Raw genomic sequence first — 17,330 nt, 5'->3', positions numbered from 1 at the left:
ACAGGGGCCCCGCGAGCCCTGGCCAAGAATCCTGTCCCTGGGATTTTTACTCACCCGGCGGCACTCCGGGTGTTCGGCGGCGGGTCCTTAGTGCCGCCGAAGACCTGGAGCGAGTGGAGGACCCGCCGCCGAAGACTCGGAACGCCGCCCAGTGAGTACAAGCACCGCAGCGGATGGTGCCTTTTTTATGTCCGCTCCCCCGAAATTGCTTTGCCCCAGGCCCCCTGATTGGGTAGAAGGTAATCCATCACTGGTACCCTGGACCTCACTCCCTCTTAAAGGGACCCCTGGTAGGGTTGCCAATGTTGCTTGGATGCATTCCTGGAGGTTTCATCGCATGACATAATCTTTCATTCAAGATTCATCTTTACTTCCTGGAGACTCCAGGTCAATCCTGGAGGGTTGGCAATCCTCCCAGTCACCCTGTCATATTTCCATTCATTAAAAAAAAAATAATAATCTCAGTCTCATGTCAGCTTCAGACTACCTTCTTTATTGTTGACCGTAGCAAAGAGCACAATATGCACAGAGGGGGAATACTGAGCTAAGTGGCTACAAAATCCTTCTTCATTCTTAACACGTCCGTTGTTAGAGTGCATAGCCAGCTCCTCTGGAGAGTCTTGGGGCTACTGAGTCCTGGGAAAAGAGATAATTGGGAGAAGGAACAATGTTCGGTGTTGCTATATTCAAGCCATGATGCATCAAATCCAAATCTGTCCAGTTCAGAGGTCAGCAGCAGAGGAAGGTGTAAGAACCCCACAGTAGGCAGATATGTGATAATCTGTCCCCCACCCTCCAGGTCTCATCCTGGTCTCTAATAGAGATCGGCTTAAACCCTGATGCACAAGGCTTAATATCCCTTCTGAAAATGGTCATAATTAATTATGACATTGGTGCATATTCTTGATAGCCATCTAAGTGTCCAATCCGTCTTTGAATCTTCTTAAATTCCTGGCCTCAACGCCTTCTGGGGACAGTGAGTTCCACCGTTTAGTCACACGTTGTGTGACAAAGTATTTCCTTTAATCAGTTTTTATTTCCCACCTTTTAATTTAATCAAATGCCCTCTTGTTCTTGTGTTATGAGACTGTGAGAAGAGAAATTCCTGATCTTCCTTCTTTAGGCCAGTGGTTCTCAAATCCGGCCCGCCGCTTGTTCAGGGAAAGCCCCTGGCGGGCCAGGCCAGTTTGTTTACCTGTCACGGCTGCAGGTTCAGCCGATCGCAACTCCCAGTGGAACCGTTCCAGGCCAATGGGGGCTGCGGGAAGGGTGACCAGCACATCCCTCGGCCCGTGCCGCTTCCCGCAGCCCCCCTTGACCTGGAGCGGCGAACCACAACCAGTGGGAGCCACAATCGGCCAAACCTGCGGACGCGGCAGGTAAACAAACCGGCCTGGCCCACCAGTGGCTTTCCCCGAACAAGCGGCGGACCGGCTTTGAGAACCACTGCTCTAGACTGTTCCTTATTTTACATCTTTTTATCATGGCCCCCTCTTGCTATTCACTTATTGTGGATAGTTCTCTGAAAACATCCACCCAATGTGTAGTGGCAGCCCAGAAAGCTAACAATGTCAGGAATGATAAGAAGACAATAAATATCAGAATGGCACTATATAAATCCATGGTACGCCCACACTTTGAATACTGAGTGCAATTCTGGTCAACCCATCTCAAAAAAAGATATATCAGAATTGGAAAAGGTACAGAGAAGGAAAACAGAAACGATTAGGGGCATGGAACAACTTCCATATGAGAAAAGATTTAAAAGACTGGGATTTTTGGAAAAGAGACAACTAAGGTGGGACATGATAGAGGCCTACAAAATCATGAATGGGATGGAGAAAGTGAATAGGGAAGTGTTATTTACTCCCTCACATAACACAAGAACTGGGCTCACCCAATGAAATTAGTGGGCAGCACATTTAAAGCAAACAAAAGGACGTACTTCTTCACACAATACAGAGTTAACCTGTGGAACTCCTTGCCAGTTGTGAAGGCCAAAAATATAACTGGGTTCAAAAAAAGAATCATGGAGGATAGGTCCATCAATGGCTATTAGCTAAGGTGTTCAGGGCTGCAATCCTATGCTCTGGGCGTCCCAGGCCTCTGACTTTCGGATGCTGGGATTGGACAACAGGGGCTGGATCACTTGATAATTGCCCTGGTCTTTCATTCCCTCTGAAACCTCTGGCATTGGCCACTGTCAGAAGATGGGATACTGGGCTTGATGGACCATTGGTGTGATCCAGTCTGGCTGTTCTCGTGTATGTTATGTTATTATTAAGGTGGGATGAAGACATTATTCCTGGGGAGACCAGACAACAAGTGTGAAAAATCAGGACAGGGGGTGGGGGGTAATAGGAGCCTATATAAGAAAAAGACCCAAAAATCAGGACTGTCCCAATAAAATCGGGACATCTGGTCACCCTAGTTGTGCCAGTGCAGCTGATGATCCGGCCTGAACATTATCTGAAGAAATCTAAAGTCTGTCACCAAAGCAGCCCAACACCTTTATGCAGCTATTTGTACAGTGGGAGGCAGGGGGGTGGGATCTGAAGAGAAGCATTAAAAAAACCAGGACTAGGAAAAACAGCCACTCACGTCGGTCTACAGAGATCAGCAGACGTCAGCCACGCCAATAGCTCCTCGCTCAGAACGTCTTTCAAGCGATCAGATTCTTTGGGAGCAGTAAGACTGCAACAAATGTAAACCAGAGGAACAGAGATAATCCAGTTTCATTCGATGACAAGCCACGAATACAAATCTCCCCCCGTGACCGGCAGCTTTGTGTTTTCCTTCTCTTGCAAATATAGTCACTCACTTTAGCTATTGGAAGATGTTTGATGGCCAGCTCTGGAGACTGGAGTCCTACACTGGACAGATACAGGATGGGGCATCGGCAGAGCACGCTTCCTTCACTCTGCCCCCTGCCAATATTCCTTCTCTGCTTCAAAGTCTTGTCTTCACTAGAAAATTTGCTCGTGCAATTCAGGTTGCCCAGCAGAGAGGTTTGAAGGTGAGAATTTTTGCAAAGGTAACAGTGCCAATGTCAAAGAGAACTTGCTTTGCCAGACTGCTGGACAGACTGGACAGTAATTAGCTTATCAGAGAGTAAAGCCAAGGGAATTTCACTCTGTAAATAGATTAGAGCTGGACCCAGATCAGCCCCCTGGATCTGAATGGGAAAGTTTAGAGCCCGATTCAAATTTTGCAGCTCAGGGTCTTGTCTAAATTCATCTGCCGTCTGGCTCTAACTGCTCAAGGACTCCCCAGTCAGGGGCATGCGTTTCCCTCCTCTCTGCATCTCGCAGTGCTCTGCGTTATCCTTTACTAAATGTATCACTCCACGCTCTTTCCCTCTGAAACCACAACATGGCTTTCCCTCCGTCTTCCCCCCATGTTGAGGAATCTCCCAAATAAATCTCTGCCTCCTGATCTGGACCAAAAACTAGGTAATCCTGCATGGATCCAGTCTCATCCCTCAAGATGCCACATGGAGTCCTGGTTATTGCAACAGGCAAGACAAACTCCCTTAGCTCATTTGCTCCTTAATAGAAACCCTCATGCTGCTGTCTGAGCATCCCAGCAAAACCATAAGCAGTGACAGGCAGTTTAAATTAAAGGGCGTTTTGGTCTTAATAACCAGGCTCTCTTGTGCGAAATAAAAGCTTCAGTGAGGAAGGCAGAATGAAGAGGACATCTCAATGGCTGGGGGCGTTCCTGCTGACTAACCAGGAAGGAATCGTGAGTGACTTAACCCCTTTCTGACATGACAAACCCTTCAGACAGAGTCATTAATGTGACACTGATTGTCCGTCGGTTGAGCTCACTCCTCTTTGCAGTTCTGGGGTGCCTGGTGACCAGTGTGTTTGTGGGTGAGGGGTATTCTACAAACTCTCTGACACCCCCACGCCTGTTCCTAAACCTTCTGCCATGCATAAAACAGAGGGCCATTTGAATGAATTGACAGTTGCATTTGGAATTCACCAGGGATACACTTTGTTTTCCAACAGACTTTGTTGTGGTAAGTCATGTTGTTACCAGCGTCCCGATTAAAGATCGGAAATGCCAAGTTTCAATTATCTCTCATTCTTGACAAAGCTTTGTAACTGGAAAGTGTTCCTTCAAATCACTCAGCCACTGGGGATCCCGTCCTGCCCTGGGGCTACTATTCCTCAATCAGATAGCTCTCCAGTCACAGAACTCACCTCTGTTTTCTTTTGTTTTTTAGAAGCCAGACAAAAAAGTCCTGAGCCCCTTGGGAGGCCAGCTCCAAACGTTGACCACTGACAGCTGACATCTGGGGTTCAGCTTCCCTCTTGGATGGATCGATGGCGTTACTGGAAAGGCAAAATTAAAAGAGGACTTCACCTTGGGATTCCACCAGAGTGTGCTAACATGCTTCCCTTCTGTGATTTCTAACCCCCTCTCCTTCCCCAGGCCATCTACCAGCAGCACTGAAGTCAAAGGAGGAAGCAAAGGGGCTGTGCTGTGAAGGGGAACAGAAGCATTTCCTGGGGTTCAAGCACCTGCATCATTGCTGCTGTCATGCAAGAAAAATATTCTGAGCTCTGCACTCTTCATACGCCTCAGTGTGGCCGACGACAGCCTGAAATTTGGACAACGGCAACACTAAAGACTCACTCGCTTTTCTTCTCTCTTCTGGCCAACAGCCACTCCACAAAGTTCTTCTTGAGCATGTTATCCATGGTCCGGCTGTAATCGCTGGCCAGGATGGCCTCGGAGTAACGTCGCTGTACGGCTCTGGCGCTGGGACTCTTCGGGTTGGCACTGAGAATGCAGGAGACACACAGAGCGAGTCATAGCTAGGCAGAGAGAAAACGTCGCAAGAGCCCCCTGCTTCTAGCTCGAGGCGAATGCCCCATTTAAAGACTGTGGTTAGTGACATTTTCATTACCAGCTGCAATATGACAAGGCCCCCAGTGCCAGCCCAACTTCGTGAAGTACACCAGGGCTGGATCCTCCTTTCTTGGCTTTCCGTTCCATCCCCTAGGATCCAAGTAACTCCTGTTGATTTCAGTAGGAGTCACTTGTGTCCTATGGGGGAGCAAGTTTACAGGGGTGGGAGGAGTTATATCATATGTCCATTTTGTATAATTGCCTGTGGCTTCAACAGCTTCAAAACATGAGAGCCTTCCACGCCTGTCACCCCTGAGGAATTGGCCAGCCTCGTTTATTTCTAGCTCATTTGCATGAGAAGTTTGCAGCTGGGGACTCAGGAGTTCTTGGCTCCCATCCCTGTGCTCAGAGCACTTGGCTGACAAATCTCCCTCATACCTGATCATCTCTAAAAGCAACTCTTCCTCTCCGCTCACCTCTCAGTGCTCTGAGATGCACCATGTGAGATCCAGCTAAGGATCTGATCCAGCGCCCAGTGAAATCAGTGGAGGTCTAAAGTGCACAGAAAATGTTTGTGGCTTACCTGAAGTCATTCTCCTCCGTCAGAACAAGGCTCAGAGAGACCACGAGCAGAGCAAGAACTTTCAAGGACATCATTTTCCTGGCTTGTTTCTCTGAAGGAAGACGGAAAGCATTGGCAATACAAATGACCAACAAGGCCAGACGACCAAGTGATCTGCTAACAGGAAAGCAAGCTGTGTAATTTGCGTGTGTGACTGTAATGCAGGAATCCGATCTTTATGCTTGGAACAACCTCTTCTCTCCTGAACACAAAGCGACTTCCACACACACCATTCCCAAAGCCATTCCCTGTCCCTTTACGTTTTTATATCGGAATCATCAGTACATGATACACTGTAAATTCCTTGAGGCAAAGGCCTGGACTACTCTTAACATTTAGATTGACCTAGCTACATTTCTCAGGAGTGTGAAATAGTCACACCTGTGAGCAACACAGCCATGCTGACCTAACCTCCCGGTGTAGACACGGCTAGGACACCAGGACAACCCATCCATAGACCTAGCTACCACCCCTCGGAGAGGTGGAATTCCTACAACAGCACAAAAACCTGCCCATTGCTATAGCCTGCAACTTTGCTACACGGTCATAATGGCATAGCCAAGGTGCCGGAGCTATGCTGCCCCCTATGTAGACCCCATAGCATAGACAAACCCAACGACCCTATCTTCCTCCATGTTTGCGAAAGGGCTGCATACCCCTACACTTCTTCAGGGGCTGCTCAAACGCCCAGTGAAATTGGTGGGAGTCTTTCCATTGACTTCAATAGCTTCAGCTTAGGACCTTACATAATAAATGGTAATAATACGGCAGCTTGATAGGAAGATTATTCTATGTAACGTTTCTGCAGGATTTATGAGTCCAATCTAATTTCTATTTAGATGAATGGGTCTTTTTCCATTCCGTTGGATAGGATTTTGAAGAAAGATATAAGCCAAAGTCCATTGAAGTTAATGGAGAGGTTCCTGTTGATTTGAAAGCACTTTGGATCAGTCCCCAAGAAGTTATGGTCTTTGAGCTGTCACTAGTCCATGTTTTTTTTTTCTTCCAGATTTAAATTCAAAACTCACTGGGCATTTGACTGCTTTGAATTAAGATCTCAGCTCTGCAAATGCTTTTCATAGACTATCAGGGTTGGAAGGGACCTCAGGAGGTCATCTAGTCCAACCCCCTGCTCAAAGCAGGACCAATCCCCAACTAAATCCCCAAATGGCCCCCTCAAGGATTGAACTCACAACCCTGGGTTTAGCAGGCCAATGCTCAAACCACTGAGCTACCCCTCCCCCCTCAAAAACATTGTTCTGTCTTTTCATTGTATTTATAGCAAAACACATTGAAAACATGCATTTTGTTGTTCAGCATCTCACTCTCTTTCACAGATATTTTGGAAAATGCGCTGCAGTGGTGAGTTTTAATATTATTAACACCAATACAAAAAGATCATTATATATCACCATTTACGTATCCAGTCCCGCAAATACACCTCTATCCCGATATAACGTGACCCGATATAACATGAATTCGGATAGAACGCGGTAAAGCAGTGCTCGAGGGGGGCGGGTCTGCGCGCTCCGGCGGATCAAAGCAAGTTCAATATAATGTGGTTTCACCTATAAGGCGGTAAGATTTTTTGGCTCCCGAGGACAGCGTTATATCGGGGTAGAGGTGTACTTTTATATGAGAGTAACTTTAGTCACATAAATAAAGTGACTTATATTCTTAAATATTTCCAAGATCAGTCCCTTAATTGTGATTTACAGAAATGGTGAAAATTTTAGATGCCGTTTAATGAATGTCACATTTTTCACTTCTGGAAAAACAGGACATTTACAAATATTTGTGCAGCTCTTTTATTAAGTGAAAACTAATCAGATGGATAGAGTTTAAATCAAAGGTATAGTGGTTAAATCATATATATCAAAAATCAAATGAAGCAAGATCACATTATAGTGGTTAAATCAAAGGGATAGTGTTTAAATCAAACGTATCAAGGTCAAATGAATCAAAAATCCAATGTTTCATGTTTAAATCAAATGTATAGCTAAACAACCACCTTAAAATGCTTATATCTAAAACAATAGAAGACAAATGTTTGCAGAATGTGCTAATGAATTACAAAAAGAAGCTACATGAAATGCAAAGTTGAACAGTATTTGATTAATTTTGAATTTTAAAAGGCATAAAGCTTAAATAACTGGTGGTGTTCCTTTTTTCAAATGCTTTTTGTTACATATATGAAAATAGTTAATCTGTGGAAGAACATTGTTTTACTTAAAAGGTAATTTTTGGTCAAGCTGGAATAGGGGTAGAATTGTACCATGTATGAAAGAGAAGGAAAACAAAAACAGTCCCAGATTATGTTAAATTTACCCGAGCAAGGGGAAAAAGGTTTAAACTGTGAAGAGATTTTATGAAAATCAGAGCTGAGTTAGCACAACAATGTGATGATGTTTTTAACGATACTGCAGGATTGGGGTTCTGGTATGAAATTCTGAATCCAAAACCCTCCCACACTATCAGCCACTGCGTACGGCATAAAAAAGGCTCTGCCGTCCCTTTCCATCGTGCAGTTTGCCAGCATCGCTACCTTGTCGTGTCACTATAACTTAACTTGTTTATGAGCATAGGCAGTTGGCCTGTCCCTCCACTCCCAACCTGAAGGGCAAGTGGTCTGCTTTTCGTCTGGTCTCTACCCTTTGACCTGTCCAGCTTGGGTGGCCCTGCCAGGAGTTAAAACTCCCACCAACATACCTCCCGGGGTCACTGGAACACACAAGCCTTCCCACCGCGGCAAGATGCTAGAGGAAGGATCTTTGCCTCCCCCACCCCTATCAGCCTCTATATCCAGTGGATATAGTGTACTTAGATTTTCAGAAAGCTTTTGACAAGGTCCCTCCCCAAAGGCTCTTACACGAAGTAAGCTGCCACGGGATAAGAGGGAAGGTGCTCTCATGGATTGGTAACTGGTTAAAAGATAGGAAACAAAGGGCAGGAATAAATGGGGAGCTCTCAGAATGGAGAGAGGTAAATAGTCGTGACCCCCAGGGGTATGTTCTGGGCCCAGTCCTATTCAACATATTCATAAATGATCTGGCAAAAGGGGTAAACAGTGAGGTGGCAAAATTTGCAGATGATACAAAACTAGTCAAGATAGTTAAGACCCAGGGAGACTGTGAAGAGCTACAAAAGGATCTCTCAAAACTGGGTGACTGGGCAACAAACTGGCTGATTAAATTTAATGTTGATAAATGCAGAGTAATGCACATTGGAAAGCATAATCCCAATTATACATATAAAAAGATGAGGTCTAAGTTAGCTGTTACCACTCACGAAAGAGATCTTGGAGTCATTGTGGATAGTTCTCTGAAAACATCCACTCAATGTGCAGCGGCAGTCAAAAAAGCTAACAGAATGCTGGGAATAATTAAGAAAGGGATAGAAAATAGGACAGAAAATCTCATGTTGCCTCTATGTAAATCCATGGTATGCCCACATTTTGAATACTGCGTGCAAATCTGGTTGTTCCTTCTCAAAAAAAAAAAAAAAAATATTGGAATTGGAAAAGGTTCAGAAAAGGGCAACAAAAATGATTAGGCACATGGAACGGCTTCTGTATGAGGAGAGATTAATAAGACTAAGACTTTTTAGCTTGGAAAAGAGACAGCTAAAGGGAGATAAGATTCAGGTCTATAAAATCATGACTGGTTTAGAGAAAGTAGATAAGGAAGTGTTGTTTACTTCTTCTCATAACACAAGAACTAAGGGTCACCAAATGAAATAAATAGGCAGCAAGTTTAAAACAAATGAAAGGAAGTATTTCTTCACACAATGCACAGTCAATCTGTGGAACTCCTTGTCAGGAGATTTTTAACCACTAGTGAGCTACGGTTCTAAGGGAAGATATGAAAGAGGTCTATAAAATCATGAATAGCGTGGAAAAAGTGAATAGAGAAGTGTTAGTTATCGTTTCCCACAATACAAAAACCTGGGGTCACCCAATGAAATTAATAGGCAGCAGGTTTAATACGAACAAGAGGAAATACGTTTTAACACAATACACCATTAACCTGTGGAACTCATTGCCATGGGGTGTTGGGATGGCCAAAGGTATATCTGGGTTCAAAAAAGAATTAGATAAGTGCATGGAGGATAGATCCATCAATGGCTATTAGCTAAGATGATCAGGGATGCAACACCATACTTAAGGTAACCCTGAACCTTTCATTGCCAGAAGCTGGAAGAAGAAGACAGGGATGGATCACTCCAAAATTGTCCTGTTCTGTACACTCGCTCTGAAGCTCTGTTACTGGCCACTGTCAGAGACAGGATAGTAGGCTGGATGAACCATTGATCTGATCAGTAAGGCAGCTCTTACGTTCCTACTTTTTACACCTCCTTCTGCCTGAGAATGTCAAAGCCCTTTGCTGCCATCACGCTATTATTTTAGAGAAGAGATTACAAAAATAAAGCAATTGGATTTTAGCTTCTTACCTTCCTGGTCCTCCGATGTAGCACTTAGGACTCCAGTAGATTCAGGTCTCAACTTGGGACCTTCAGCCCCTTTATATACACCAGGTGTGATGAACCAATTCTATTTCCATGAAATAAACAGGAAACCAGCCAGCTAATTAGAACAAATCAAAGCCACTTAGATCAGCTACATTAGGTCCATTGACCTACGGAGCAGGAAAATACCCTTTTAAAATATGTTTACATTAATGGCAATTAAGCATGGCTGTATCACAAAATTAAGAACTAACGCACGTTATGGGCGTGATAGACATGGCATAAACCGTGTTGGCCCAGAACTGAACTCCACATGGTGCCTCCTTTCAGATCCAGTTTCGTAGGGCGTGATAAAGTGGGGCAATGTTACTTAATTCCCCTCACTTCCTCTACCAAATGCAAATGGCAGCTGTTAATCAATCCAGAGGCTGATTCTCTTTTCATTTACATTGATATAAAGCAGGAATCACTGCACTAAAGGCAGTGGGTCCAATTCTGTCTCCCCCACTATGGCCCCATTATGCTTCTCTGATAGAATCCCTGGGGAATTCACCTGGCATTGGAGGGTTCCCGCTTCAGCCTAGAGGTGCTGTCGGCTTTCTTACTCTGCTTGTGCAGCCCTGGATACTGGGGTGTGCCCAGGGGTGAGAGGGATTGGATCAGGGGAGGACAGAGGCATGGTAGTAGGGCTCTGGACTGCAGTTATTCTGGACTGCAGAGCAGCTCATAGGCAGTTATACATGACCTCCATAACTTAGAGCAGCCCCTGCGGATGCTGAGCTGGGCAGGCCCTTAACCATGCTAGAATTCAGGGAGCACAAAGAGGGGGGAGGTAAAGCCACCTTTTCCCTCTCTCTCCAGTGCTACATCAGCTGTGAGGTGCAGCACCAAATCTGACTCAATGGAGTTATACCAGTATAAAAGGGGTGAATGTGAAAGGAACATAGGACGTGGGAGGCTGGAACAATTTGTATAGTGGGGGTGCTGAGAGCCATTGAACCAAACTCTAAACCCTGTATATGATGGAACCCACTTCAAACCAGGGGGTGTGGCAGCCCCCCTAACACGCCTAGTTTCAGCACCTATGCTGGAAGGACCTCTTGGATCAGCACGTTCAATCCCCTGTTGTCACCGGCAACTTCGTCATAGAATTCCATTCGTAAATTTATCAAATAAGAACCAGCCGTGTTTCATGGAATCATAGAAACGGTGTCTACACTGAAGTGCTACAGTGGAGCAGCTGCAGCGATGCTGCTGTAGTGTTTCCAGTGTGGACAAGCTCTCAGGGTTTGCTGGTAGTGCTGTGCCAGCCACCCTCTCCCCGCACCACGGAGATGCAGTTTATATCAGCAACAGAATTTTTTTGTCCGTACAGCGTATACCAGTTCCATGAATGAAATAAGCTATCCTGACAGAAGGACATGGTGTCTGCATCTACACTAGGGCTTTTGCTGGTATAAAAATGTCACTAAAAATAAAATCAATAAAAAAATCACACCCCCGAAAGCAAAATCACTATCTGGCAAAAGTTTCAAGTGAAGGCCTTCATTTTCCTTTTAAATGAAACAGATTCTGGAATACAAGCCAGTAGCTTCAGAAAAAAGAAGAACAGGAGTACTTGTGGCACCTTAGAGACTAACAAATTTATGCATCCCGGTCTTTAACTAGGTGGGTACAGATGGACTGATCTGAAATGGAGAGATCATAGCATGGTAACGACTGAAGCCATTTTGTTAACCACATGGCAGCAGGGTAAGAAACACTACCTCATTTTGCACTGCCCTTCTTCATATGCCTTATTAGAGCTCGTAACCGCTACATCGCACTACACCCTTGTTACAGCGTGTCTGGCAATTTCATAGTGTACCACACCGAGTTGCCTCTTGGCTGGTCAAGCATTGGAAATGGTTGAGACTAAGAAAAACCTGTGTTCTCCACCATGAGACAGGAACCTTGGGTTCTCTTCCTGGATCTGCCACCAACCTGATGTTTGAGCTTTCATAAGTCACTTTGCCCCTGCCTCAGTTTCCCCATCTGCCTACCTCAGAAGGGTGCTGAGATTTTATTCTTTAGCGTTTGAGATCCTTAGGTAGAATGTGTGAGAGGAGGGGAAATTATTCATTAACCAAATAGTAACGGCTTTTAGTCTGGCCTGGATTTGAACCAATGACCAAGAGCTTAAAAGCCTCATATGGTCCATTATGCCTGCCAGCCCCCATCTAAGCAAACCAGCCCCCCCACCCCAAGCTGCTACCTTAATGTCCTTGTAATAATGATGCAATATAAGAGTGCTAAATAGCTACAAATAACCAATTTGCGCTCTGAGTGTGGTTGCTAATCAATACGCTGGAATAGTATATCCCAACGTCTTTATTATATGTATTCTGAGTACTGAACTCCCAGCCAACTCTGATATCTTGTTTCTCCAAAGTGCAATACATTTGTTTTCCCTTCATTAAGTTCCTCTGTAGGATGTGGAGTTAATAGGGTGAAATAAAAATCCAGCAACATTAAATACTGACCGGCTGTTCTGAGTTAGGGGGATTTCAGTGCATTGACATGGGAGCCAGTTTGAACTGCTGCCTTGCTCCGAAATTAAAGACTGGAACCTGCGTTGCCTGCATTTAATTTTGTTTCCCAACTATCCACGGTTTAATAATGCTAATGGCTGATCTTTGGGCCCCAGTTCAGGACAGCAATGAAAGCACGTTAGCTAATCTGTGGTACAAGATTGCCTGTCGTTCTCCATATTCGGTATGCTCTAACAATAACCACACTCTGCACCTCTGTAGCACCTTTCAGCTGAGGATTTCAGAGCATCTGAAATAATGAATTAGCCAAACCCTGCCAAGTAGATACATACGAAAGGGAGTACTGGAGTGGGACTCAGGGGGGACGCTGGCTGAATTCCCTGCTTTGCCACAGACTCATTGTGATTCTCGGCAGTGGACAAGTCACCCATAACATAAGAACGGCCGTACTAGGTCAGACCAAAGGTCCATCTAACCCAGTATCCTGTCTACCGACAGTGGCCAATGCCAGGTGCCCCAGAGGGAGTGAACCTAACAGGTGATCAAGTAATCTCTCTCCTGCCATCCATCTCCATCCTCTGACAAACAGAGGCTAGGGACACCGTTCCTTACCCATCCTAGCTAATAGCCATTACTGGACTTAACCTCCATGAATGTATCCAGTTCTCTTTTAAACGCTATTATAGTCCTAGCCTTCACAACCTCCTCAGGCAAGGAGTTCCACAAGTTGACTGTGCGCTGTGTGAAGAAGAACTTCCTTTTATTTGTTTTAAACCTGCTGCCGATTAATTTCATTTGGTGACCCCATCTTCACTGCATGGTTAACCTGGGCTCTTATCTGGGTTTTAGCCCAATCCCCTCTCCCCTCCACACAGAAAACCCTCTGAGCTGGGTTTGGAGGTGTTTTAAGACTAGCTTACCTAGCTTATCTGCCCGGGGGTATTAGTTACAACCCAGGCTCTGCTTTCACTTGGGCTGGAACCGGTCCTCTTTGCAGATAGGACACTGGCTAAATCACCTGCTGATCATCCTCCCGAAGAACAAATAAAGTTCCTCTGCAACTGACACAGTAGCCCGGGAAAGAATCATAGAGTGTCTCAGGGCACGGATCTGGGACACACAGGGGTGAGTGCAGAAGCAGAGGACACAGTGACCCAGGGAAGGCTTTGCAGTGGGCATGCTCAGATCTGGGCTTGGCTGATCCAGGTATAAGGCAAATGCCTGGGTTCACTGGGCCACTTTTTTAGAAGAGCTCAGCAAATGAGCCCCACCTGGCTTGGGAGGCCTCCTACCACCTGAGTGGTCAAATGGCCTGTATTTTCGCCTGGCTGGCCACACTTAAAAATTGTGTCTGGCCAGGCAAAAATACCAACCATTTTACCCCAGGAAGAGGTGTATCTTACATGGCTTGTGCTTAGAAGCATGATAACAACAGCCCGATTGCAACCCAGAAAACCATCTTAGACTGCCTGTTTTAAAGTATCTTAGCTATCTGAGCAGCAACTTTCAAGCTCAGATAAAACTCCTGCGCAGAGGGGGCCAGCAACTCGTTTCCTTTGCCTGTCTACTGGCCAGGGCTGCCCAGAGGATTCAGGGGGCCTGAGGCAAAGCAATTTTGGGGGCCCCTTCCATAAAAAAAGTTGCAGTACTATAGAATACTATATTCTCGTGGGGGCCCCTGTGAGGCCCAGTTGATTGCCCCACTTCCCCCCCCCCCCCCCCCCCCCCGGGCGGCCCTGCTACTGGCAAAATCTTCCTTGGCTTTGGCCTGGCCTGCACTTGGTAGATCAGACGTGGCTTAAACCAGGGGCCAAAATGGCTCCCCTGTTACCACTTTGCATGGTGTTGACAACTATTTTCCCCATTGGCCTGGACATCTGAGGTCATTCCTTATTGCAGCAGAGTGTGTGAGGCACTACATTCAAACAGGTATCCAGCTACATGGGGTGTTGAGCTCAGCTGACCCTGTCCATCCTAGCGAGACAACAGTACCAGCACTGCCCAATGGGCTACAGGAGAGGATGCCATTGCTGGCACCTGTTATCAAACCCAGCTCGCTTTTCTAGGAAAGGTTTACGCCGGGCTACTTATTCCACAACCCAAGCGTGCACCACACAGCTGAAATCACCGTGCAAGCCCTTCGCTCACCAGCCTTGCCACACAGCTTTGCCTGAACATACCCCGTAGACGTACATTGGAGAAACCACTACCACCACCTTACACACCACACGGTCAAGCAAACTTTCTCCAGGATGGCAGGGGAGCGATCTGCTGTATGGAAATGACTCAACCACCACCTCATCCCAGCCTACACCCACTTCAGACCTGGACTCCTCCCTAGCCTTTTTACCGTTCATTTCATCCCATCTCCTCACCACCCCATCCAAAGGTGGATTAAGGCAAGTTACTTGTAACACTCCTGGGGACACGTGGAGGCTCTCCAGTGCTGGTTTCAAGGCTTGAGACAGTGGTGAGCTCAGGTGACCTAGGGTCTCATGATGGCAGCCTAGAGGTGGCGTTTCCCATAAGAGGGAACTGGTCTGAATGGAGAAGAGAGGCCCAGAGTCAGGGAAGGGGCTCTCTGAACTAGCCAGGGAAGAGACCTGCAGAAGTGTGAATGGGAGAGTGAGGCTTTAAGAACTAGGTACCAGGAGTTGGGTTTCAAGCAGCAACTGTTCAGATTCATTTTGAGACAAGTTGACAGTGAGCAGTGATGGTGGATAATAACTCAGGTGTGAAGGAAGAGTGTTACTTGACTAGTGAGGGTCTACTATGTGCAGTTACGGGGGACCAAACGCTTCCTCTGTGACATTTGAACACTCAGGTTTCCAAATCCCATAGTCCAAGAGGGTCCGAATGCAGGGATGAGTCAGAGATGGCGTAGCTCACAGCTGATGCTGCCAGGGAGACGCCTCCTGGAGTGGACTGGCCTATCACCCTTGAGAGAAGGATCAAAGACTCGAGAACAGAGGGTGAACTCAAGAATCCATGATGGGTTTTCAGAAGGAGAGTCCCCCCTAAAGGGAGGAAGTGTCTGTCTAGGGGAGAGGAAGTCTTACTAAGTCTTACTGGGAACCCATTAGCTTTTATCCATCCCCAGTGAACCCCTAAACCCTAACTCACAGCTGCTCTCCTAGCATTTATATTATTACAGACATTCCACTCTGCCCCATAGCCTAACCCCCGCTCTGCCTTTGCTGGTACCAACTCTAACGAGACAAATCAGTTAAAGTGGGATATTAGCAGCAGGAGGAAAAATCACTTTTATAGTGGTAATAAGAAGGGCCCATTTCAAACAGTTGACAAGAAGGTCTGAGTAACAGTAGGGGGGAAAATTAGCACGGGGAAATAGTTTTTAGTTTGTGTAATGACCCTTCCACTCCCAGTCTTTATTCAGGCCTAATCTATGGTGTCCAGTTTGCAAATTAATTGCAGTTCTGCAGTTTCTCGATGGAGTCTGTTTTTGAAGTTTTTTTTGTTGAAGAATTGCCACTTTGAGCTCTGTAATTGAGTGTCCAGGGAGGCTGAAGTGCTCTCCGACTGGTTTTTGAAGGTTATAATTCTTGACGTCTGATTTGTGTCCATTTATTCTTTTGCGTAGAGACTGTCCAGTTTGGCCAATGTACAGGGTAGAGGGGCACTGCTGGCACATGATGGCATAGATCACATGCAAGACCCTATAAAGTAATTGATGACAATGGAATGATGCAAGGGATTAATGTAGCCCAATATTTGGAAGGTAGCAGATAGTGAAAAGCAACAGGTAAATGCAAAAAGTTACTTATATTAACAATTTAAAAGAAAGAAAAAGTTAACCAAATGGATCCTCCCTAGGACACAGTTAGGAGGGGTTAAAATATCAGCTGTGCATATGGGAGAAAATATTACCGGGTTCTACAGGCCATTCAAATAAAAGGGAGGGCAGTCAGGTGTTGAGAACGCAGACACGAACGAGTAAGATTGAGTGGTTAGAAAGAATACTGGATGGGAGTCGGAATTCATGAGACATTAACTCGCTGTGTGCCCCCAGCACAATGGGGTCCCATGATGGGGCTTCCAGGAATTACCTCAATACCAAAAATAATGAGGGGTTTAGGAAGGGGATTTCCCGCACCTAACCTGGAACTAGTGGGGAACCGTCATGCTGGGAGGTAAAGGTTTCTTCTGCATCCTCTTGCCCATGCCTGTGATAACTGACCATAGTGCGTGCGTCCAAACTAACTGTGAAACCCCCTGGATTGCCGTCCGAGTGACTGAATAACAGAGTTTCCTCCTGTAGTGAGATTTCATACCACCGACCCATGGTGGTCTTATTTAGACTGCTGCGTCAAAGGCACGAGCTGTTGTCAGGGCAGCTGTTCAGTGCAGCACGGGTGAAACACACATTCCCATTTCACACTTGATAGAATCAGAGCCTTTCCTTCAAACCTGACCAACGGCACCGAATGTCCAGCACTCCCGCGTGTCAGTCACCGCCGATCAGCGAGTTTGCTGAGGAGGAGACAAGTTTGAAGTTTTATATCGTCATTGGGGGTGGGAGGGAAGGAAAATCATCACATTAGACAAGAAAAGAGAGAGGAAGAGCGTAAAGCCTGGGATTCTTAAAGGAGTTTGAGGGAGTTAGGTGCCCAGCGGAATGGTAACAGCATCTAAATCCCTAAGGCCCCTTTGGAACACCCAGGGTAAAGATGAAAGCATGTGACTGTTGTAGACAGAAGGGCACAGTGTGGCGATCGATCTTGGCAGAGAGTTTCCCCAGCAGCAGGGAGCGGGATCAGACCTGTCTTTAGCCCGGCTGATACTGCATTTCTGCTGGTCGCTTCGGTGGCTCAGCGCTGCCCTCTCTCTCCTCT

The 17,330-nt window shown here is 46.1% G+C and overlaps 1 protein-coding gene across 1 annotated transcript; it reads right to left on the bottom strand.

The window, feature by feature from the left end:
- Positions 1-564: 564 nt before the first annotated feature.
- LOC128829049 (glucagon-2-like) lies at positions 565-5,517 on the bottom strand. Its single transcript, XM_054014167.1, has 5 exons — positions 5,444-5,517; positions 4,645-4,791; positions 4,209-4,340; positions 2,602-2,694; positions 565-636 (listed from the first exon to the last, which is right to left on the bottom strand). The coding sequence occupies exons 1-5, from the start codon at positions 5,515-5,517 to the stop codon at positions 627-629; spliced, it is 456 nt and encodes a 151-aa protein (XP_053870142.1). The 3' UTR covers positions 565-626.
- Between the last annotated feature and the right edge of the window lie 11,813 nt (positions 5,518-17,330).

Source organism: Malaclemys terrapin, chromosome 25, assembly GCF_027887155.1.
Source record: "Malaclemys terrapin pileata isolate rMalTer1 chromosome 25, rMalTer1.hap1, whole genome shotgun sequence".
Taxonomy (NCBI): domain Eukaryota; kingdom Metazoa; phylum Chordata; order Testudines; family Emydidae; genus Malaclemys; species Malaclemys terrapin.
Note: the sequence above shows the minus strand (reverse complement) of the source record. Positions and strands in the feature narration are given on the sequence as shown.